The 24,517-nt window shown below is 35.7% G+C and overlaps 1 protein-coding gene across 1 annotated transcript in view; it reads right to left on the bottom strand.

Annotated features, from left to right (window-relative positions):
* Window positions 1-24,517, bottom strand: part of ANKRD31 (ankyrin repeat domain 31) — a 130,193-nt gene that overhangs the window by 88,851 nt on the left and 16,825 nt on the right. The window contains exons 3-7 of the mRNA XM_033110016.1: window positions 20,144-20,253; window positions 13,632-13,675; window positions 10,491-10,531; window positions 3,358-3,401; window positions 256-912 (exon numbers count right to left, since the gene is read on the bottom strand). Of these exons, the coding sequence (XP_032965907.1) occupies window positions 256-912; window positions 3,358-3,401; window positions 10,491-10,531; window positions 13,632-13,675; window positions 20,144-20,253 (896 nt within the window). The remainder of the gene's footprint in view (window positions 1-255; window positions 913-3,357; window positions 3,402-10,490; window positions 10,532-13,631; window positions 13,676-20,143; window positions 20,254-24,517) is intronic.

Consider the following 24,517-nt stretch of genomic DNA (forward strand, 5'->3'; position numbering starts at 1 on the left):
GTAGTCTTTACTTCCTGTATATAAGCAATCTAATAATATGTCTTCTCAGGTCTTCTGGGGACAGACTTAATTATTTTAACTTTTACCCCCTTGAAAACTCTACCCCAGGAACTTCTAAAAAGATCACTGTATGCTTCAAAGTCAAAAACTATCTTCTGAGTGTTGCTATTTGGTGGTAGAAGGTTTGAATTTAAAATAAAGTATATGGGACACGAAGGTCACTACAAAAGGCAAAAATCATAGACTCATGCTTACTTGCTGCACTGAAAGATACTTGTCCTGCAGATCAGCTAATTTGGAATCTTGTTCAAATGGTGGAGTAGAACAAAGAGACTCAAAATTCACCTCTGTGTTTTGTGTACAATCTTCATCAGTCTGAGACATGTTAGGCTTTATTCCTAAACATTCATTTCCAGCACTGAGAATGCTGCCTCTCTCTCTTCCATGACAGAAGGGTCCCACGTTGGCTTCTGACAATGTGTTTAGGGCTGCTAACAACTCAGCTGGCAATGCATCATCCTTTGTGTTTTCTAGTAAGTCGTTGTGGTATGTCAAAGGTGTTGATATGGAATTTGGAGAGTTGCTCAATGGGTTCATAAACCCTCTAGGTTCAAAATCAGTCATTATTTCAAACACTCCTTCTTCTTGGCTGATTTCTGGTGGTGTTAGTAACTTTTCTAAGGCAGACACAAAAGTTTCAAGAGAGCTTTCTTCATCCTTGGTTTCTTCGGAAGTCATAGTCAACGTGACTTCCTTTTCAGACTCAGAAAATGTACTTGGTGCTGCTAATATCTTCTGTGGCTCTATTAACAATTTCTCCTTTACAGCAACCATATGAGATACTTCAATGGCAGAACCCGAGAGAAGGCTAATTTCAGGAGCGTCTCTGTCTGCACTTAGTTCCTGTGTGTCCTAAAAAAGAAACTGCATCAGTACAGCATATACAAAATAGTGTTTCAAGTGAAAACGCTATAGTTTTTCAGTTTATCGTGTTGGTAAGTTACCACCAAAAAGTTTTATCAACTTTCCTCCCCTTCCATAAATAAAAATACTCTTTACTACTTTTCTATATCAAATCACTAATAACTCTGAACTCATAATTAAACATTTAATAGTGGACAAAGGGTAAAATTGGCTGGACCATAATTACAGATGGCAAATTATCTGTTCAGCTAAGTCTAAATTAACTGTGTTAAAAGAAGCAGCAAACATGGCATGGATAGTTAAATTAATAGATTATCTCAAAACTCCACTGCAGTTAATGATTGTCAAAAACTTTGTCAAAAATCTACTGAATTTTTAAAAAATTATTAACGAGGAATAAAATCGTATAGTTTCACCTTCTTTTTATTCCCTACCTCTGGATGAGTATGTAAATGTGAAATAAAAAGCCAAAGACAGGAGGTCAGAGTGAAAAAGAGGAGAAACGACACAGCTCTATGCAAATATTATGAGTCCGGGCTATAAATAAACGGTTCTGGGTTATGGTTGTTTTAAACAAAAAACACAAAACTTGTATTTCTAAACGACTATTATTTTTCAAAGACATCATCTTAATAGGTTATGCCTGTTCTCACGTTTACACTGCTCAAAATGTTATTAGACTTCCTCTTTTGAAATTGCTTTCAAAATCTATTTATAAGCCATTCAAAAAAAACCACTCTCAATCCTTTAAAGGCACTGAACTATTTTCAACATTAAAAACTGTTAATTTGTTTGACTTTAAATAACAGAATGGGTTTCAATGACTTCGGACTTTTTCTAAAAATTCAATCAACCTTCTATTGACACACCACTCTAATAGAATGCACTGTAATTTGTAGGCCCTCTAATATTCTGATTTGATTTGAATAAGAGAAGTGAAAACTATTTTATTCTTCCTGTCCTCATTTTCTACCAGCCACCATTTATCTTCTCTGTATATAATATACAATGCTTAAGAAGATATATTTATTTAACAGTAATGCAAACTATAATTTCCTTTGAAAGATAAAAAGAATTTAGAAGGAATTCAGGAACCAGACTCTTTAAGTCATAATTCAAGTGAAGTCATTATATCTACTAAATTCAAGGCCAGAGATGTAATTAAGTATGTACATTGGACACTGCCCTAAAGAAACTTAATTTCTAACTGAAGATTGAAGGCATAAATACATAAGACATTAAATAAAGTAAAAATACTGTAAAAACAAAACAAACACTGAATTCAAATGGAACAGCATAAACCACAGAGCCTAGTAAGTTATACAACTAAGTTTTCTAGGGGGAAAAAAAGGGAGTTAGTTGAGAGTTTTCATGATTGTTTTTTAAATGTTTGGTTAAAGAAAGGTTTCTTTACCACAAAAATTTTCAGGGCACGTGCATTATAAATCTCTGAGGAGACTTTAGGATACAGTGTTCTCCAAACTTCTTTGTTCAAAAAATCTCTTTTCTCAAAAGAGCTATTAATGTTATAGCAACTGATTGGAAAATACTGATATACTAAGTAAACAATGAATGTTCATGAGGGAGCAATTCCTTTGGTCAAGATCAGCAGTCATGAAACAGAGCCACAGAGGAAAGGGGACTTGAGCCAGAAATTAAAGACTTGTGAAGGAGTGAAAGAAGGGAGAAACACATATTTAAGAACCAAGTAGGGACCAGACACCATGAAGTATCATTGCTCTTAGTCCTCACAGTAATCCTGTGAAATGGGTATTACTAGCAGTATTTTACACATGTAAATGACACAGTTGCCCGTGGAATGCACACCTATCTGGTTCCAAATTTTATGCTGTTTCCCTTGTTTCCTGGTTCCTAATCTAAACAAAGGCATGGAGGCAATAACATGAAAGGTACAGCTGAGATGAAGCAAGGTACAGGTATGGTAGGGTTGGCCTAGGGAGGTCCTTGATTGTGTGAGTCCGTTGTGAGCAAAGCCAGTCTTATCGTCCTCTGAGTCCCCATACCACCAAGCAGAAAGCAAAGCCAAAACAAGCACTCAATATATAGTTACTGTTTAGCCACTGGAAGATGGGAAAACAGGATCTAGAAGAAAATATTAAAGGAACTAGGGTAACAGATAAACCAGAAGAAGGTATTTCTACTATATCATCTCAGTGACTAGTTTGATAATAAGCTATAAGCTTCTCCTCTAGACAAAGAATAAGAGACTTATAATTGCTGGATAAGAAACACAGATCAAGGAAGAATAAATACTGGAAGGGGCTGTTAGACAAGAATAGATTTCTATCTATTGAAATGATTTAGTTATATTTATAACTAGGGGAAGAGTCTAAATGGGCTTGAGATATTAATCAACATAATTTTTTTAAAGATCTAAATCCATGATCTAAATAATCTGTTATATAGACCAACCTTTTCTGGGTGTGGAAAAACTTCAGGATTTTCAGCCTTAGGTCCTAGAAAATAACAACATATGCTTACATTCCAGTTTTATTAAAGCACTAAAAACATATCCTCTCACTCAGCATTTCTTTCTTAAGCATATAACTTGAAATGACTCCCACAGACATTCAAATATTTTATAAATATTATAGCAATTTATTAGTATAAAAGAATCATTATGTTGGCAATGAAGTTATAAAAGAAAAATTTGGGCCCGCCCAGTGGCTCAGGTGGTTGGAGCGCCAGGTTCCTAACGGTAAGGTCGCCGGTTCGATTCCCACATGGCCCAATGAGCTGCGCCCTCTACAGCTAAGATTGTAAACAACAGCTCTCCCTGGCACCAGGCTGCCGTGAGCTGCCGAGCAGCCGAAGGTCGGCATGGGCTGCTGTGTGCTGCCATGGGCTACTGTGGGCTGCCATGTGCTGCCATGGGCTACCATGTGCTGCCATGAGCTGCTGGCAGCCATCATGAGCGGCTGGCAGCCGGCGAGAGCTGCCGTGCGCTGCTGTGAGCGGTGGAACAAAGACTGGTGACCAACTGCCTCAGCCAGGGGGAGCGCCAGGCTCATAACACCATCATGGGCCAGGGAGCTGTGTCCTACACAACTAGACTGAGAAACAAAGGCTTGAACCGGACTGGGGGGTAGGGGGGTGGCGGAAGAAGGGGGGGGGGAGAAAAATTTTCCATTTCTCAAAAAAATATTTTACATGAAGCCAAGTAAAATTATAATTATTTGGAATTAGTTTGGCTAAAAACCAACCATTCTATTTTGGCTGAGTTATTCTAAGTATTTGTAACTACATGAAGAAAAAACATATCTACTTTCTCAGTATCATTATCTCTTCCATTACAGGTAATAAAATTCATGCTGTCAAGTAAGACATGAAAAGGAATGCCCCATGTGGGAACGAAAGGAGTAAGGAGATTGTCCTAAATGTGATTTCACCTTCATCATCCACTCCTCACCCTGTCACGTCTGAGGTGAGCTGGCTGACAGCAATTCATACCAAGTTAAGAGGATCAAGAAAAACGATATTACTCCTACTCCATTCCTCTTGCCTCCTACCTTCACCATCAGGCCCAGGCACCCTGACATACTTAGGTAGGAATTCAGGGCTCACTGGCTTTTCAAGCATGTGTTGAGTCCTTCTTCTGGTTTGTTTTAATTAGGTAATATCTAGAGCCAGAGTATAAGCAACTGATTATCTGCTGAAACTCAGACTGCATCCTCACAAGCAAGACAGGATTTTCCAGGGAAAGAAATAAGCATAAATATGCTTACTGAACTTTACATACAGCAAAAACCATTTCTTTTTTTTTTTTGCTCTACCTTTGCCATTTGATGATGCAAAGCTATGAAAATCAGCTAGGAAGGTTAATACCATCGCATTTCATTCCCTCACAGGATGAGGAGCAAAAAGTAATAGGAATAAATCATTTCTTATTCTTGCATTAGAGTCCTCAGTGCTAAGCAATAATGATATATTACACTACATCCTATTTAAAGTTTATATATCTGGTTGCTTAAAATGTAATACCAATTAAGGAACATTTGACAACAATAGATACAGTGGCTGTTGGCCACCACCACCCTTAGGAGCACCCACCCAGGCACTGCTGCAGGCCGCTGCCCACGTCCTGGGAAGTTCTGTATTGTTTAACAACCATGGACTCCCAAGTACAGCAGCAACAAAGGAATCTCTCACTACATGAACACATAAGTATGGAATTACTGCAGGAAGCTGGAATCGCCATTCCCAAAGGATATGTGGCTAAATCACCAGATGAATCTTAGGAAATTGCCAAAAAATTAGGCTCAAAAGATGTTGTGATAAAGGCACAGGATTTAGCTGGTGGTAGAGAAAAAGGAACATTTGAAAGTGGCCTCAAAGGAGGAGTGAAGATAGTTTTCTCTCCAGAAGAAGTAAAAGTTGCTTCCTACAAATGATTGGGGGAAAGTTGTTTACCAAGCAAACATGAGAAAAGGGCAGAATTTGCAAACAAGTGAGCAAAAAAGTTATCTCAGGAGAGAATACTACTTTGCAATAACAATGGAAAGGTCATTTCAAGGTCCTGTATTAACAGGAAGTTCTCAAGGTGGTGCCAACATTGAAGATGTTGCTGCAGAGCCTGAGGCCATAGTTAAAGAACCTATTGATATTGTAAAAGACATCGAAAAGAAACAAGCTGTCTGGCTTGCACAGAAGACGGGATTGCAACTTAATGTTGTAGATTCTGTGGCAGAAAGCATGGTAAAGCTTTACAGCCTATTTCTGAAATACGTTGCAACCATGGTAGAAATAAACCCAATGATAAAGTATTCAGATGGAGCTGTGCTCGATGTGAATGCAAAGATACATATTAATTCTAATTCTGCTTATCGCCAGGAAAAGATGTTTGACCTACAGAACTGAACTCAGGAAGATGAAAGAGACGAAGATGCAGCTAAGGCAGATCTCAACTACACTGGCCTAGATGGGATATAGACTGCCTAGTAAATGGTGCTGGTTTGGCTATGGCCACAGCGGATATAATAAAAAACTTCATGGAGGGACTCGGCTAACGTTCTTGATGTTGGTGGTGATGCCACAGTCCATCAAGTAACAGGAGCATTTAAGCTTATCACTTCATATTAAAAGGTGCTGGCTATTCTGGTCAACATTTTTGGAGGAATCGTGGGGTGTGATGTTATTGCACAGGGTACAGTCATAGCAGTAAAGGATTTGGAAATTAAAATACCTATTGTGGTACAGTTACAAGGTACATAAGTTGGTGATGCTAAGGCACTGATAACGGACAATGGAATTAAAATTCTTCCTTGTGATGACTTGGACGAAGCTGCTAAAATGGTTGGAAAGCACTCTGAAAGAGTGACCTTAGCCAAGTCAGCCCAGGTGGATGTGAAATTTCAGTTGCCAATCTGACCTGAGAACCTGGTGGATGGCTGAAGGTGTTAAATGTACTGTAATTGTTAAAAATACTGTGTTCTGCATTTTTATTGTTCTTTTTCTAGTTAGTGTTTAATGACTGCAAATGCCATTCAGGCACAAAAACTTTTAAAAGCATTTGGTCTGCATTTAATTCAAGTTTTGAGAATTAGGCTGTTTGTATAAAGAATGTGTAATACAGTTATCTAGTTTCTTTTCTTGCAGCCTTCTCGTTTACTTCTACAGGATGTCACTTGCAATATGCCAGTTTATTATTGTTGGGTACAACATTCTTCATTGATATGAGTTCTATGAATAAAATAAATATGAAGATAAAGCTTTATTATTAGTATTAGAAATCTGTTGTATCTAATAACTAGCTTCATTAGGAGAACAATGTATTAAAACAATATTTTATAGAAGTGTTTACTTCAACACCAAATACCTAACTAATTATACCAATCATTATTTATAAACAGAGGTTTCAAACACTCCCCAGAATATTTCTTCAAGTATTTCAGTGCCGTAACTTGTTAATTATTTGAACATTGTTTTAATCATTAAAAAACACTGATAACTGCAAGTCTTCATGAGCCTGTGGTATTGAGAAGAATCTGTAGGTTTCTATCAAGTAAAGGTAAATTTACTAAGGACTTAGCAGCAAAATTAACAATGTTAATTTAAGTTAATAAAAATCTCCTAATGTGAAAAAAATAGATACATTTTCAATTATCTTTGCAAAGAGATTTTTGTTTTTAATAAACTCTCAAGTCCTTAAGGGGTTAGAGTTCAAAAACAGAGAAAAAGATTTTATCTTCTTCCTCCTCTTCTGAATTGTAAAGAAAGAACCAGCAAAGACATCTTCTATGTTTTTTACCACCTCATCATCAAAATGATCATTCTTTTGTGCCAACAGTTACTATTTTTAAAACTTGATAAATTAATATAATAAAATGTATTATAGTAATTTGATTGCTATATTAAAAACACGCTTAGGAAGAATTCTCATTTTCTAGCTTCAAAATTTACTTAAAACAATTTTTACAAATAAAATCTTTTTTTCTTGAATTCTTATCTCTCTTTTAGTAAATTATCAAAATATCTTGTACATTTTCTACTTATCACATGAAAGAGATAAAATATAAAGTATGAGAAATAATTCTACAAGGCCAAATGAAAATAAAATGCTCAGAAGAGCTAAATTTTAACTCATAAACAAACTATTTTAAGGTTAATGTTACCACATTTAATAAAGATCGTTTACTTATTTTGATCATTCTTCAATTTGGTTAGAATTACTCTTTGAATTGGGAGGGAGAGAACAGGATTGTATTAGAACAGAGTCCACTATACTAGTTAACAACTAGGCAGTTTCCTTATATATAATTTAACCTATAGTTTAGGATGATAATAAAATGAGCTTCTTGTTCTGAACACTCTGAAGGGAGTAAAGGCAAGAGGGAGCTGCAATGAATTGCCAGAAGGGAAGGGAATTACCAATTCTATGGGTCGCTAATCACAGAAGCTTCCTGGCAACAAGAAACACCACAAAGTTGTAATTCTGGTACCCACAAGCACTTTTAAAGGAACAACCAGTAAAAGACTTGTGACTCAGAAGTTCAATGATGGTGGTGGCGCATGCAGAGATACCAACAGCATCATAAGGCATTAACGGCTCTCAGAAGGCCAAATCGGTGAGAGGTTGGAAGTGTGGGAAATTCAAGACATAGTGGTAGCCTGTTTGTCTATAAATACTGGGATTGAGTATGAGAAAAATGAGAATAGATCTTTTTTCTAACTATTGCTGACATCTGTTATCACGGTCAAAACCCAACAGAGAAAAAGGAATGCCCAAGGCATACTATCACTCATGACACCTCTCTCTCAAATTGTTCAAGTCATACTTACAAAAAAAAGACTTCAACCACTAAGATGGTACCTCTATAGCTTTACGACTGTTTCAGTCTATAAACTGCATCTTGTAAAAGAAACTAAATAGCTTTTCACCACACTTGGAGGGTATGCTTGGCATAGTTTGAATTATATTAGGCTATTTGCTGTTAACTCAACATCTTAAAAACCACAAAGGCTTTTATACTTGGAGAGAAATATCCATTACTATTTATGTTTATAGTTGTTTAATGGTCAATTTATTAAACTTCTATATCTAACACATGAAAATTTGAAAACCACTGTTTCTTTTAACATCTAAACATTAATTACAAATTTAAATTCCCTTAAATAACTTAAACTACAAATTTAACATTTTTTACCACTTCAAACATATTAGCTGTTAGACAAAACACACGTGACTACATGGTTATAAAACTTATTACTGCTCCTAACCTAATTCTAAAATAACAATACACTGGTGCAATTTGTTCTACATTTTTTCTATACTTGTTCCTATACCTTCTTAAGATTAAAGTCAGACTTATTTTGGTACCTCCCCAGGGTTACAGGAATTATATCAGATCCAAAAGAAAACAAGTATTAATAATTTCTTCAACCAGCCAACTTGGCCAGAATCTCGGCTTTTGCCTAACTGATTTTTTGGGGTATGGAACTGACTGTTTCTCTCAAGATGATTCAAACCTGAGCAGCCAATTATCTGGCTTTACTTATAATAAGTGAATACCATAAACTACACAAAGGTTACTTTTTTATAACCTAATGTTCTGTCCAAGAATGCTGTCTTTAAGTTTTACTTAGCCAGTGTGGAAAAAGCTTTTGTGTTATTATTCTATACTGACCTGTTCAGTCTGCATTATTGCAAACTTCTGCTGGCTCTTTTATCTTATCATGATTAGAAGGACCATCTAAGGCTTTAAATTCCTGATAGATGAGGGATTTAACCTGTGCAGAAAAGTCTCCTTTATTGAATATCAAATTAACCTGTCATCTTGGGACATAATTAGACCCCAGTTCTTACATGTTTTTATGAGTGACTGCTGGTGCTGTGTGGTCTTTCCTTTCCTTGGTACAATTCTTATTTCAGGACTACTTGACTTACAGTTCTGTTTTCTTTCTTCTCTACTTATACAGTGATAAACAAAAATATCCTATGCTTTACAAAAGATGTATTTAATAGAGAATGCACCTGTATTAACAAGTCTCTATTTCTTAAAGTCATTAAAAAGTTTTAAACATTCTACTATAATCATTTTTCCTTTTATATTAAGACTACTTTTTGTACTTCTTAACAATTTTTGAGTATCTTTATGAATTCACGTTTCTTTCACAAATTTATTTCCATGAACTAAAATAACTGTTAGGTTTTTCCCCCCGCTTAATTTGTCACAGCTTGGCCAGTGAGAGCACCACTCACCTAATTCTTTATCCTTTTAGTAGGGCCCCCAGACATCCTTGAAAGCATCTTTGCTTTCCAACAGTAAGATGTTTCAGACCCATCCTAACATCTTCATGCTCCAAGAAAGATCAGGCATCCTTTAAGAATTCCTGGTTTATTTAGCATTCATACATCCATAGCACCATATTACTTGGCACATAACAGGCTCAATAAATATTTGTTAAAATATAAACAAATAATAGTACAGACCAAAATCTAGGTACAGGCAGTGCACGCAAGAGTTGGTGATGATCATAAGTGGTACTGCTATTGTTGTAGGAGCGACAAAGGAAAGAGTTTTTAAAATTTAACTTTTGCAACTTCAAGTTGCCATGTCCTTGTGCCCTTTTATTATAATACTGGGTTTCATTGGCCCCTAAGAGTATTTACTACATTGTCTACAACATACATAATATTAACGCTGGGGTGTCACTAGGAGACAGAGATAAAGACAACTATCTTCTGATATAGCTGCAACCAAGTTAAATGGCCTGTGTGACTGACTATCAAGAAAGACATGATATACCTATTAAGAATGCTATGAACAGAGAAAAATATTGTTTTCAAATTTGAATCCCAAAATTACATGTCAAAAGAGTAGACATTTGGAGTAACAGGTACTGACTGCACCTGAGCCGCTTCTCATAGGGCAACTTTATTGCAGCACCACACAAGGCCAACAGCAATATTGATTTCATACGTGAAAACGCATGGTAGCACTGTATAGTAGACTAACCCAGGTGTAAATGAATCCATATCTAATTAAGCCTTCTATTTTCAGGCTAAGACAAATTTACTCTACATGACTCTACCCAAGAAAACATACCTTGAATGCTTTGGTGTTGCAGTGAAAGTTCAGCTTGGGTCCTAAAACATAAATTAATAAAGAAATAAATACATATAAACTTTAAAATGGAAAAAAACATTTTCTCATTCAAATACAAATTTAAACATTTTTCTTCATTTAAAGGAATTTCAAAATAGGGTAAGTTGATTTTGAGACTACATCATTCCAACAATTACTACCAATTTGTTAACATTTACATTTCAAGTGGTTGCAAAAATGAAAGAAAGAACTGAAAAATTAAAGTGTAAACTTTAGGAGTATAAACAAACTGAACTACATTTAGGTCTGAAAGTAACTTTGGATGACTGTCTGCCACATAGAGGTGGTAGGTAGGGAAAAAATTTGGTCCTGAATTATGTAGCTTGGCTATCTAAATTCTCAAATACACTGAAAGTTTGTCATTATAATTTGAGATGTAAGTAAGTCACTAGTGAGAAAATTCTCAGACATTATTTATAATTCTTGTATTTCATAGTAGGCAAAGATAGGAAATACTGAATGGAAGAGGTTGAAAGCAAAATAAGGGTCATGCCTAATCTGCAATTTTGATCATCTGTCCCGAGATAACTAGAAGTGAACTGAAGAAAAGCAATCAGTTAACTTTTTTCTTAGTCTAATTTACTACATAAATGCAATCAAGATACCTTCCTTTTAAAAAAAGAAAAGCCTCTTGTTTCAGCTGTTTTAAGAGCAGTTTTTATACACCAGGCATATCTACTTGAATCCTGAGCAAGAATAATAAATTGGACAGTCTCTCCAGACTAAAATAGAAGTGATCAATATATGCTATCTTTAAAATGGAAATAAAACTACTAATACAAAATAATTTCTATGAGCCAAATATAAAAGAATGTTGCTTTTTCCCCTAAAATGTGATTCTTTGAGAACAAGTTGATTAACAAAATAAAATCATAGTTTGAGTCAACAACAGAATTTTCTTCCTTGATTGCAAAACAGCATTTAAGACACAAAATCTCAAAATAGAGCAAACTTTCATCTAAATGATTTTAAAAAATTATTTATATTAGGCAAGACTGCAAACAATGTAATGTCCAATACTAGAGGGATGATTAAATAAATTACAGTACAGTCAAGTTATACAGTGAAATATGAGGCCATTAAAATTCATGTTTATTAAATATTAACGAGAAAATAATTATGATAAACAATTATTTAAAATTTTAAAACAGGATACAAAACTATCTGAAGAATGAGCCCAATTTTGTAGAAAATATGAAGAAAAACAAAAAAATATAGAAAAATCTAAAACAATGGTTCTCTCTGGGCAGTGAGATTATGGATGCCATGTTAAGTTTTCCTTAGTCTTTTCTTTGTATCATTTCTGTAGATGAACTTACATAGTTAACATATTCAGTAAAAGGGTTTTTGTTTTAAACAACAATTCTCAAACTTTTTTATTTGGAACTCCTTTATACTCTTAAAAATTACTGGAGAACCCAAAGAGTTTTTGTTTATATGGTTTATATTTATTTATATTTACATATTAAAAATTAAAATGGAAAAAACTTAATTATTAATTTTAAAATAACAGTAACATGCTAATATATATTTATGAAAAACTTATATTTTCCAAAATGAAAAAAAAATTCGTGAAATGGCACTGTTTACATTTTAAAAAATCTCTTTAATGTATGGCTTAATAGAAGACAGCTGCCATTTCATACCTGTTATTACATTAAATCTTTTGCCACATATTGTTTTATTTGAAGTACATAAGAAAAATCTGACCTCACGCAGATATGCAGTTGGAAAAGGAAGAAGTATTTTAGTAGCCTTTTTGGATACTTGTGGATATTCTTTTTTGATATCACACCAAAACTGTAAAAGCAATAACTTCCTGAAAGCTTACTGGAAATGTAGAAACAAATAAAATCAATGAACTTTTTATTCTGTTACATTATAACCCATTGGTCTATCTTGTACTTTGAATGGATGTATTATCTGTGCCTGATTTTGTGACATCATGCTTTGGTCTTTTAGAAAATACTGGCTTGAGTTATGCGGATCTTAGATTTACACACTTCACTATAAAACATCAAAAAGATCACCTTCGTAAATACGCATATTACCACTGATCTCACCAGAAAATTTTAAGTATTAGAAAGCAATCAAGGCCAAGGTGGTAGACACAATTTTTCCTAAATTCTAATTTTCACTTGAAAGTTTGAATTATTTTTCTTGGCAATAAATATCATCAGCCACGTTCCTTGAAGTGACTGGCTTGCTTCATTCATTTTCAAGAAAATATCTGCCATATACCCAAATGTGAATAACCAGTTTGTCTGTCAGTTATTCTTTCAAATTAAAAAAAAAAAAAAAGTGAGGCTAGTGTTCTTACAATGCTTACAACTCAAACAAGTGCACAAGTGCTCTCCTTAAGACAACTATCACGCTTCAGAATGCAGAGAAGTACTTCAAACTTCATCACCCAGATTAACAAAAAGATATGTATTCAATGGTAGAGATTTAATAAAGCAAATAACTTTTCTGCTTCATCAAATGCATTAAGTGAAATGAATTTTTTTTTTCTTTTTTAACTGCTAGTAAATGGCAGTGAAAACCTCGGTGACTACTAGAACAATTTGGTGCCACTACCCTGATTCCTACTAAGGCTCCAGCATTTACCCACCATTTGCATTAGCACTATACGTGTAAATGTCAATACCATGAAATAGGCAATAATGTGTTGGTATTATTATAAAAACAGTTTTAATTTCACAGACCCTCTGGAAGGTCTCAGGGATTCCCAGGGGGGTCCACAGACCATCTCTGAGAATCACCCTTTTAAAATAAATGAAAGGATAAAATCTCTTAAAGTATAACAGTTGTATGAAGTCTAATTTTAATAAGCTCTACAAACTCTTCCTTCATGCTATTTTATAAATTCACTAAAATATTAATAAATATTAATACACAGAATCAACAATTTGATTCAATTTTTCTTATGAAACTTACTGAGAATGTTTGTAAAATAACACATTTATGCTGCTAATGGGGCAATTATTAAAAAGCATATAATTCTAAAACTCAAGAAAATAAAGATGTACAAAATGAAAAAAAAATCTGCAATATAATAAAGCAAAAAAGTAGTATGCTTACTGTAACAACGCTTGATTTTTTTGTTCCACTTCATCTTGAGATTGCTAGAAAGAAAAACAGTAGTTTTTTCCAAATGATGAATGTTAACCCAATACAACAACCTAAAAATTTAACATTTAAGGTAATTTTTAAGATGCTTTCTTAGCATCTTTTTTTATTTTATTGTGGTGAAATATACGTAACACCAAATTTACCATTTTAACCATTTTGAAGGTCCAGTTCTGCAGCATTATGTACATTCAAGACGATGTGCAAGCGTCACCATGATCTCTCTCCAGAACTTTTTCATCTCCCCCAACAGAAACTCCATACCCATTAAACACTAACTGTCCATTCAGATCCTCTCCCAACCCTTGGCATCGGCCCTTCTACTTTCTGTCTCTATGAATTTGACAATTCTAAGTATCTCATATAAAAGGAATCATACTATATTTGTTCTTTTGTAACTGGCTCATTTCACTTAGTACGTCTTCAGGGTTCATCCATGTATCCATATACCCTTCCTTTTTAAGTCTGAATAATATTTCAGTTTGCTTATCCACTCATCTGTCAGTGGACACTTGGGTTAGTTCCACCTTTTGGCTATTGTGAATGATGCTTCTATGAATGTAAGTGAATAAATATATTTTTAAGTCTCTGCTTTCACTTATTTTGGGCATAAACCCAGAAGTGAAATTTCTGGATCATATGGTAATTCTGTGTTTAATTTTTTGAGAATCACCATACCATTTTCCACAGTGGTTGCACCCCTTCTACATTTCCCACCAGCAGTGAACAAGAATTCCAATTTTTCCACATCCTCAACAATTGTTATATTGTTTTTTTGATAACCGCCATCCCAATGAGTATAAGGTGCTACCTCATTGTGATTTTGATGTGCATTTCCCTAATGATTAATAATGTTGAATACCTTTTAATGTGCTTACTGGCCACCTGTATATCACTTTGGTGAAATGTCCATTCATATCCTTTGCCCATTTTTAAATGAGGTTGTTTTTTTTGTTTTTGAGTTGTAAGAGTCTTTATGTATTATGTATTATCAGATCCAAATTCAATGTCAAGATACTTTCCCCCCTATGTTTTCTTCTAAGAGTTTTATAGTTTTGGCTCTTTATTTAGTTTTTGCCTTAACTCCTTTTTACAAAAGAATCTGTAGAACTTAAGTAAAAGAGTGTTCCTTTTTATTCAGTTTTTCTCTTCTCTTCAGTAACCTATTAGTGGTTCTGATAAGCCACTTTTGTCAGATTCTGAGTTCCAGTACTTCCCCTGAGGACCAAAAATTATACAACCTCTGTGTTACAGTGTTAAATGCTGAATGGATTCTGCCTGATTCTCAAGTCATGTCAGAAAATCTGAAGTTGTGTCCCTTTCAAAAAAGATAAAATGCACTGATAAAATGCTCCCATTTTAAGATTTCACAGCACACTGACTTTTATCACTTAAAAAAAATCATTACCTTCAATATCTTATTAGCATCAAAGAAGACCTTTAGAAAAAGGTTTCTCTTTGGGGGCCCTCTATGCCTGTTTCTACGATCAGTAACAAAGCTTTCTGAATATAAAGCCATTAGCCCAAACTTCCAAGCATTATTTGATCACTGAAACAGCCATAATAACAAGAAAACACAATTAAAGTACTGTGAAAACTTCAATCTTCCCCAATTAATGTTCATTGCTATTTACTGATAATGTACCCTTACATACTTCAAGGCTATCACATTGGTTCCCAAGCCGACTTTACAAAGCTACAGGTACAGAGAGAAGACAGAATTTCAAGAAATAAACCTAGAAACTCCCAAGGATTAATTAAACAGGGTATACTTATATATTACTAGATATTTCTGAGTTTCCACAAAGCAATTCATTAAAATATTTATAACACCCACTTCATTTATCTTACTGCAGGACCAGTGACTTTTACTGTTGAAGGCTAATTATTTACTTGACCCCACCTACATAAGGAAAATGCAAAAGATAAAGCAAGCAAGAAGGAAGTTTGCTCCTGACAGCTGATTTTTTTTTCTCCTGCATAGGCAGAAATACCACTCCAGAGCTATCGCCTCTGAATATAATGGAGGCTAGAGTTAATTGTCAATTAACAAAATGCAAGGATACACTTCAATCAATTCTTTCTTAAGGGATCCAAATTGCTATCAATCCTTTTGATACATATGACTGCCATTTTTATTCTGCCCCTGCATCCCTATATTTTGACCAGGCCATTAAACTATAGAGTTTTTTTATTTTGTTTTGTTTTACATTTTGGAAGTAGGATGTGAGAGATGAAAGATAATTTAAATTAGTTGTGTTAATTTTAAGGATCTGGAAAAGGAGCAAATCTATTTATATATCCTTAGCCAAAAAAAAAAAAAAAAAAAAAATCTCTACTATCTAAGATCATTCTCTTCAACTGAGTCATGGATTCTTGGGAGTAGAAGAAGCCTGGCCAGCCAGATCAGTCTGACCAACTCTGACTCTCCATGGGGCATCAGATGTCTCACACAAACCATCCTCACATTCAGCAAAGGACAATACACATTCCTGGTATTTCATTACCTTCATGATAACATTACTGATAACATTTGCTTACAATACCTGTCTCAGACTATGGCACCCAAATTTGGTTATCTACATAAATGTTTTGAATAGTTCCAAATACTCGTATGATTGTCTTTTAAAGAGTTTCTTCTGGACAATTCACCTCTGCATTGCTTCAATATTCTTAAATGCTTAGTCATTTTAAATTCTACTCACTTGTATCTAAATATAACTTAAATTCAAAGTGATTTAACCATTGAATGCGAATTATCTTTATTCTAGCTGAGTCAGGTACCAAGACCCTGTTTTCATCCCACTCCTTCCCAAAATATTCCTAAGCAACTGCAACTCTAGGCAGATACAGCAATTCTAGGATCCTAAGAATTGAAAAAGGTGAGGATGAGTTAGTCAGGAAAAGGATATCAATGGCATTGGTGATCAGCACAGCAGAGTCAAGGGGTTCCCTCAGTTTTGAAAAATCACACTGCATTTGGGTGTTGCAGGTATTTATACCTCAGTGAGATAGCTAGTAAGAGAATGGTATCTGTCTACTGGGGCTCAAAAAGACAGCAACACACACACGCACACGCACACAAACACACAATCTCTCCATGAACTCTGGCCTTGCCAACCACGATCCTTCTTCCATTACCAGGTCATCAAACAAGTCTTTCAAAGTTCTCATTAATGATCATTTTAACTGATTTCACCTCTACATATGGAGGGATAAGGATGAAGGTGAAAGCTTCAGAATGGAGAAGGAAAATGAGATTCAACCTGGATTCATACCTCTCAAATAAAGAATTCTGCATTTCAGGGAGTAGAAGTTAGAAGACGCAGCCTGCTGGTAATATTCACATGAATGAATCAATCATTATTCCCTGTTAAACAAGTGTTTTTCAGATGATCAAACCTGATTGTAGTAACACCAGGGATGCTCCTTGTATTAATGAGTTTTCCTATATTAATCAGAGACAGAGAACCAATAAGATATGTATATACATAAATAGAGATTTATTATAAGGAATTGGCTTTGTGGACTAGCAAGTCCAAATCTGCAGTGTGGGCCATGAGGCACAAGATTCAGGAAAGCTGATAGCACAGAGGAAATCTAAAGGCTGTCTGCTGAAGAATCCCCTCTTGCATGGTGAGGCTGGTCTTTTTTTCCTATTCAGGCCTTCAACTGGTTGGATGAGGCCCACCCACATTATGAAGGGCAATCTGCCTTACTCAAATCCACTGATTTAAATGTTAATCTCATTCAAAAACATCCTCACAGAAACTGCCAGAATGATGTCTAACCAACTATGTGGGCACTTCATGGCCCAGCCAAGTTGAAATAAAATTAAGCATCACACCTCCTCATTTTGATAGACACCAATGTCTCCAATCGTACTCCAGACATACGAATTACTAAACTCTCCAAACAAAATCAAATTTTTCCATGTAAAATTTAAAAATAGTTTGCCAAAAAATATATGTCAGCTTGAGATAAAATAATACAGGTACTACATATACCAATGGAAAAAATATTCAAATAAAATAAAAAAATAAAAACTGCTTGCTACATAGCACCTGTAAAGAATAAGGAAAGGGATTGCAAGACTCAACAAAAATTATGAATATAAAATATTTTAAAAGATGCTGCCTAATTTTAAAAATTGCCATGGTGTGTGTCAAACCAAAGATCCTCTATTTCTACATAGTTTGTCCTTAGTTAAAATAGCCCATTTTCTAAAATAGTCGGTTTTGAAGTTGAAATGTCAATATTACACCTGAGTACTAAGGAAGAATTTATTTAGAAATCCATTTAATAATTATTTAGAGTTTATATAGAAATCAAATTCAAGGTATAAAACTATATATATGTATATATGTGTGTGTATATGTTTAAATAACTCTGGGAAAGACTCTTTTCTGGTCTCTCCATTTCCGTATTTGATAAAATCAATTTCTCTCATATAGTCAAATTTTTAAAGGTTTATTTACATAGAATAAAAATAAAAATTGTGAAAGTAGCAATATGTGTCAATTTTTATAATAATATTAATTAAAATTCTCTACAGGTGTTTAAAAACTTTGGTTATAGGGTCTAACTTTTACTGTAGGCAAAAAATGGAGGAGGGGCAAAGGAAAGTTAAAGGAGGTATCTATTTTACTACCCATGAATTCCCATGAAGGTGAAAAAAGAGGGATAAATATCAAATATTTGTCCTTCTTATCCTGATTTTACAACAAGCCCCAAACCAGCAGATGGCTGATTTGCTATCTAATGACCCACCTATGAAAGATATAGTCATTAACTCTTAAGGTCCTCTAAGGCTATGTTCCACGCTGGCTCATCAACAGAAATTCCTAGGGAGGCTTTCAAAAAATGGAGATTCCAAGTTCCACCCAAGTACGAGTCTGGGAGTCCGTATTTTTAAAGAGGTACCCAAATGAGTCTGATAAACCAGCTTTCAAAATCAACTGTACAACTTACAGCCTGGTACAATATTCACATAGCCAATACATCTGAAATTAACTGAAAATTTATTATTTTTCCATTTCAGTTACTAAACCCAAAGAAAAAAATTTTTTTCCTTAACTTAGAAATTGCAAAAGTGATTTTTTTTTTTTTAAGTATGTAGTGAAAGAGCAGTTTATTAGAAGAAAAAGTACACTCCAAAGGGTTTGGAGCAGGCCCCAGAGCAAAAGCAAGGCTCAAAAAGCCCAAAGGCCCAAAGGTGGCATTATTAGGAGAAAAAGTACACTCCAAAGGGTTTGGAGCGGGCCCCGAGCAAAGGCAAGGCTCAAGAGACTCAAAGGCACTGACCTGCGAGGACTTGGGAGTTTTTATCCCTTTTTTCTCTAGACTGGGCTGTTACTTTCAGGGCATGGGACCACTTGATTGACACCTGTGATTGACAAGAGGCTATTACCTCATCTTTTTAGACTGCACATGTTCCTTTCCAGAATTCAATCTGTTATAATGAACTTCCGGACATATGTATGATATCACAATGATGGTATAATGAAACCCAGGTGAAATGAAGGTCATTGTGGACTTTACTGTGCAGGTCTTTTTGAGTGACTGGTTTAACCTAGTTGGATATTTTGTACTCCTTTGTTCCTCAAAGGGGTAGATAATTACAATGAAAAGGGGAAGTTTTGGACAGAGAGGGTAGGTCTTCTGGGCGGTCACATGCAAAAGTGATTTTTAAACAAATTATTAGAAGCTAAATGCAGACATCTCAGCTTCAAGGAAAAGTATTTGATGTTAAATTTTTCTTTTATTCAGAGATAATTCAAATGATATACCTTCCTAGGCACAATATTAAATATGTCCTCACGGTCTCTGTTTGGGTCTGTTGTCATTTTTCTGCTATTAATATGTATGTATCTTCCGTTCCATTCCTTAAAACTTTGTAGGTATCTCTGATTAGCTAACTTATTTATGTCAAGTGCTAAGTGATTACATTAAAAAAGTGCTAAGTAATTACATTAAAAAAGAAACAAACAACAATTTGTGTATATAAGTGTGTGTACACATACATGCAGTCACACACACATAGGACAAAAGAAGGGACTTTCAGCGGCTCATCGCTCAAATTATACCACACAGACTAATAACTTCTTCACAAATTTACGATGACTTCTGACATACAATGGAGATGATAATCGTAATTATTATATCCTAATTTAATCTATTTTAACCTGTTCCTCTTACTTCTCTTTCTGGTAGACACCAGGAAAAAGAGAAAAATAAAGGAAAGTTGAGGGGAGAAAATATTTTAACCCCCCCTTCCCCAAAACAACTGGCTTTTACCAAAATTGCATCAGAAAAATAGAATGTCTAAGAAAAAAGAAAAAAACTGAATTTAGAGAAGAAAAAAGAAGCAAAATAATAGACAAAAAGAATTATTAGTAATTTGCAACTCTTTGAAACATTTCCAATTTTTAATAAATATGTATTTAATCAATATGCTTACATACCTGTAAGACTGCATCCTCACGAAGAACAGGCATCATCTTATTTTCACTTAATTGCTTTTGTGGATCCTCTCTGAGTTTGAACCTAAGTTGAATCTCAGGAGAACGTGTGCCTAGAAAGAAATATGTCATTTGTGACAGTTTCATTGCTCTGCTTTCCAATGACCCAAGGATTTCATAGATACTACAAAATGTCACTAAAAATCATTTTGTAAATCATAATTTCCTAACTGCAACTTTTATGTGTCAAGATTTTTAAATTATTAATTAGGAAAAAACACATATAGGTTGGTGCAAAAGTGTGGTTTAAGGGGTTAAAAATAATTGCAAAAACTGCAATTACTTTTGCACCAACCTAATACTACACCAAACAAAATAATATTTGATATTTCCTTGTTTCAGAATGAATAAATGCAAAGGATATGTATAGAAAATTATATAGACTTAAACCCCACTAGGAAGAATACTTTTTTTTTTTTTAATTTCATTTTAGGTCTTTTTTAAAATCTCATCATGCTAGTATATAATCCAAGAAAAGTCAGTTTCTGTTTCAAAATGGCAAATTGAGCCCATATTTTAATTTTCTTCCCTTCCCAGTTCCTAAAAAGAATCCAAAAAAAAAGATCAGTTTTTTTTAAATCTGAAGCACAATGGAAAAAAAGGAAATATACCCACTATTGATTAGAAGAAGGGAATGGATAAAAGGGACACCAAACATTAGCCAAACAGCTTGTCACTCAATATAGGAAAAGGAGGGGCTCCTTCAGAGTAACTATATGGATGTCTTCCATCAGAATCACTGAAAATCACCCAGCTCAGAGAAAATCCCACCAACGAAAGATAGAAGAATGCGATGACCTCATAGAAATGGTGGCATGAGGTAAGACTCCTGAAATCTCCCCCAGAATTTACAACAAATTGAACACCAATAATTCCACAAAGGACTCCTTGTACAGCAGTCAGGCAAGACTAAGAGACATGCAACTGAAATCATCTAAAGGTGGGCAAATTGGGCGAGTGAGAGAGGAGGGACAGGGGAAGTGTGGAGACACAGGCTGCGCCAGCGCAGGACGTAGACCTAGCTCGGAGCTATGAGCTCCCTGCATTCCGGAACTACTGCAGCCGCAGGAAAGGGAAGAATTCAGACTGCTAGCACTCCCCTTTCGGCCCTGTAATGACAAGCGGGGAAAAGAGAGAAGAGGACACACTAGAGTGGGCCTAATGAATTTATTTAGCAATATCTAAACAATTTATTTAGCAATATGCAATAGCAAAAGACAAAGGTAATTAATAGTATATGCTAATATCAGAAAGCAAAGGTGATTAAGACTAAACTATATACGTTGCTAACAATGTCATGTCAAAGGAGTACACAAACATATAAGTTTAAGAGATCCCAACATATGTTTACTACTTATCAAAAATCACTTGGCTAAATACACAAATAATTTTATTAAGCAGTAATAAACTCTATAAAATAGTAACTATTACAGTAGATGCCAAAAGTTCACCAAACTGGGGGAGAACAGCACTGGAAAAGTCATAAATCAAAACTTTGCCAGGTCTGTAGCTGAGAGAAACTCAGGCATCTCCCACACCACTGCTTGTTACGTAGTTGCCAAGACTGTGGCTGCTGTTGTCGTCATCGTCATCGTCCTCGTTGTTGTTAGAAGTCAAGGCACCTTCTGATGCTGTAAGCTGCAAGCTGCATATAAGTTTTCAAGATGCTATCAAGTTCTCAAGAAGGCTAACCGTGGGGAACAACGCTGGAGAGGCCAGGAACCAGCCAGACCTCACCAGGTTTGTGGCTGGACATCAAGACATACTCTGGTGTTGTAAGCTGAATGTTGTTGGAAGTCTCCAAAATGTTAGAATAATGAGAAATCACCGATGACAAATGACCAAATGACGAAATAATAATTACACTGCCAACTGAGGTCTGTCTTATATATATTCTCAGATGTACCTTAGAGCCAAGTTTCTTGTTCCCGCCTCTCCCCCCGGGAATGGCCAGTTCCTGGCGGGCCGCAGTTACTGATATGAATGCTGCCCATCCAGCCAAAGGGCCAATTCATCTGGGTAAGCAACAAGGCCCGGTGATGTGTCTGTCACGTCACCCTGATGTAACTTAGCTACTTCTTCACTTCATCTGCTGATGTGGGCAAAACAGACAGAAAGCAACATTATCTCATATCTCCCTTGCTTGGGAGAATGAGACCAAAGCGGGACAGAAAAGCAACCTCATCCCATACAGAAAGCAACATCATCTCATATCTCCCCTACTCGGGAGAATGAGACCAAAGGGGGAATTTACTCAACCCCTACTCACAGCACAGAATTCTTTTAACCCTAAGCTAACCATCACCTCACAGGCAGTAACAGACAAAAGCTAACAGACAAAAGCTCACATCAACCAATGAGGGCAAATTTTTTTTAACATCTTCCTACAGGCCCACAGTCCCTCCTGAGGGATCAGCATACAACATGCTGAACCCCACGCTCATGGCAGAGACCTTGGAGGAAAGACTGAGGGAAGAAGGGTGAAAATGGCCGTTTAAGCCCTCACTGCCAAGCAGAGGACAGAAGGCTTAGGCGAGGAGCCTAGCCAACCCCTCCCTACCCTCCAAGAGCTCACCCCATCCCACCCTCCCAGTGCTGGAAGCTGAATGGCAGCAGTGTCAGATCAGAATATTGGCAGTTCTGAGAACTGTGGCCCACAGCCATGGACTCATAGACCAACTAGTTCCAGCGAAGGGGAGGGAGCCTTGGGTACAGGACTGGTTATGCTTGTGGATGCCACCATTGCTCAGAGCCACCTCTCACAACCCATTCCGCACCTGGCCCCACCTATGTGGGTGGATCCCTGCAGGGGTAAACAGAGCCGCTCAAACACACAGGCCCTGAATCTAGTCCAGGAAGAGCTTCGGAACTTCAGAAGCTCTCCATATCCCCTAACGGAGGTGGTACCCTGAGGCCCTGGAGACCTACTCACAGAGGAGAAGCCCACTTTCCAGGGAACCCTTCCCCCCATTGTGTGTGAAGCCAGAACAGTGCAGAGAAAATATAACACTACAGTTAAAATATAACACTACAGTGTGAGAAAGAATAAAAGGTTGCAGTCGGAGAGAAAATTCTACCAACACCTACTGGAAAGCAAAAGGAAGACCTCTCCCTACCAATCTATTGCAGAATCCACTCCTGTAGACGCCTAGGAAGAGAAATAATAATTCATTAATTGCCATGAACAGCCAAGGTAACAAGGCAGCTCAGAAAGAAAATGAAAAGTCTCCAGAAAAGGAACTTAAAGACATGGAAATATGTGATTAAAATGACAGAGAATTCAAGATTGCAGTTCTGGAAAAAACTCAACAAGATGTAAGAAAAAACAGACAGGCAGTTTAATGAATTCAGAAACACAATCAAAGAACAAAATGAACATTTTATCAAAGAGACTGAAAGCTTTAAAAAGAACCAAATAGAATTTCTGGAGATTAAGAACTCAATAAAAGAAATGAAGAATGAAATAGCCAGCTTAGTTAATAGAGCTGACCAGATGAAGGAAAGAATCAGTGACATTGAAGATAAAAATCTGGAAATGCCACAGATGGAAGAAGAGAGAGACTTGAGAGTTAAAAAAAATGAAAGAACTCTACAAGAACTTTCTTGTAGAAAGTCAGAAAGAGCAATATAAGAATAATGGGCATACTAGGAGGAGAAGAAAAGGAGAAGGGAACAGAGTATATTCAAACAAATAGTTGACGAGAACTTCCCACGCTTGTGGAAAGAACTGGATCCTCAAATCCAAGAAGCAAATAGAATACCTAATTACCTCAATCCCAACAGGCCTTCTCCAAGGCACATTGCATTGAAGCTGTCAAAAATTAACAATAAAGAAAGCATCCTCAAGGCAGCCAGGGAAAAGAAGATGGTAACCTACAAAGGAAAGCCCATTAGATTATCATTAGATTTTTCAGCAGAAAGTCTACAAGCCAGGAGGGAGTAGAGTCAAATATTCAAACTATCGAAAGAGAGAAATTATGAGCCAAGAATAATATATCCAGCAGATATCCTTTAGATATGAAGGAGGAATAAAGACCTTTCCAGATATACAGAAGCTGGGGGAATTTTTCTAACACACGAACTGCACTACAAGAAATACTGAAGGAGGCTATTCGACCTAAAACAAAAAGCAAAAGAATACAAAACCATGAGTAGTATTATGTACAGACAGACATACACAGGAAATGGCAACCCCTACATTAAATAAGACACTATACACTTAAACATAACATACCGTGTAAAGTAGAAGAAAAAAACACTTGAGGAAAACGACAACTTGCTACTGCAGCGCAGAAATAAACTCACAGCATAAATAGG

The sequence above is a fragment of the Rhinolophus ferrumequinum genome, chromosome 7 (genome assembly GCF_004115265.2).
Source record: "Rhinolophus ferrumequinum isolate MPI-CBG mRhiFer1 chromosome 7, mRhiFer1_v1.p, whole genome shotgun sequence".
NCBI lineage: Eukaryota > Metazoa > Chordata > Mammalia > Chiroptera > Rhinolophidae > Rhinolophus > Rhinolophus ferrumequinum.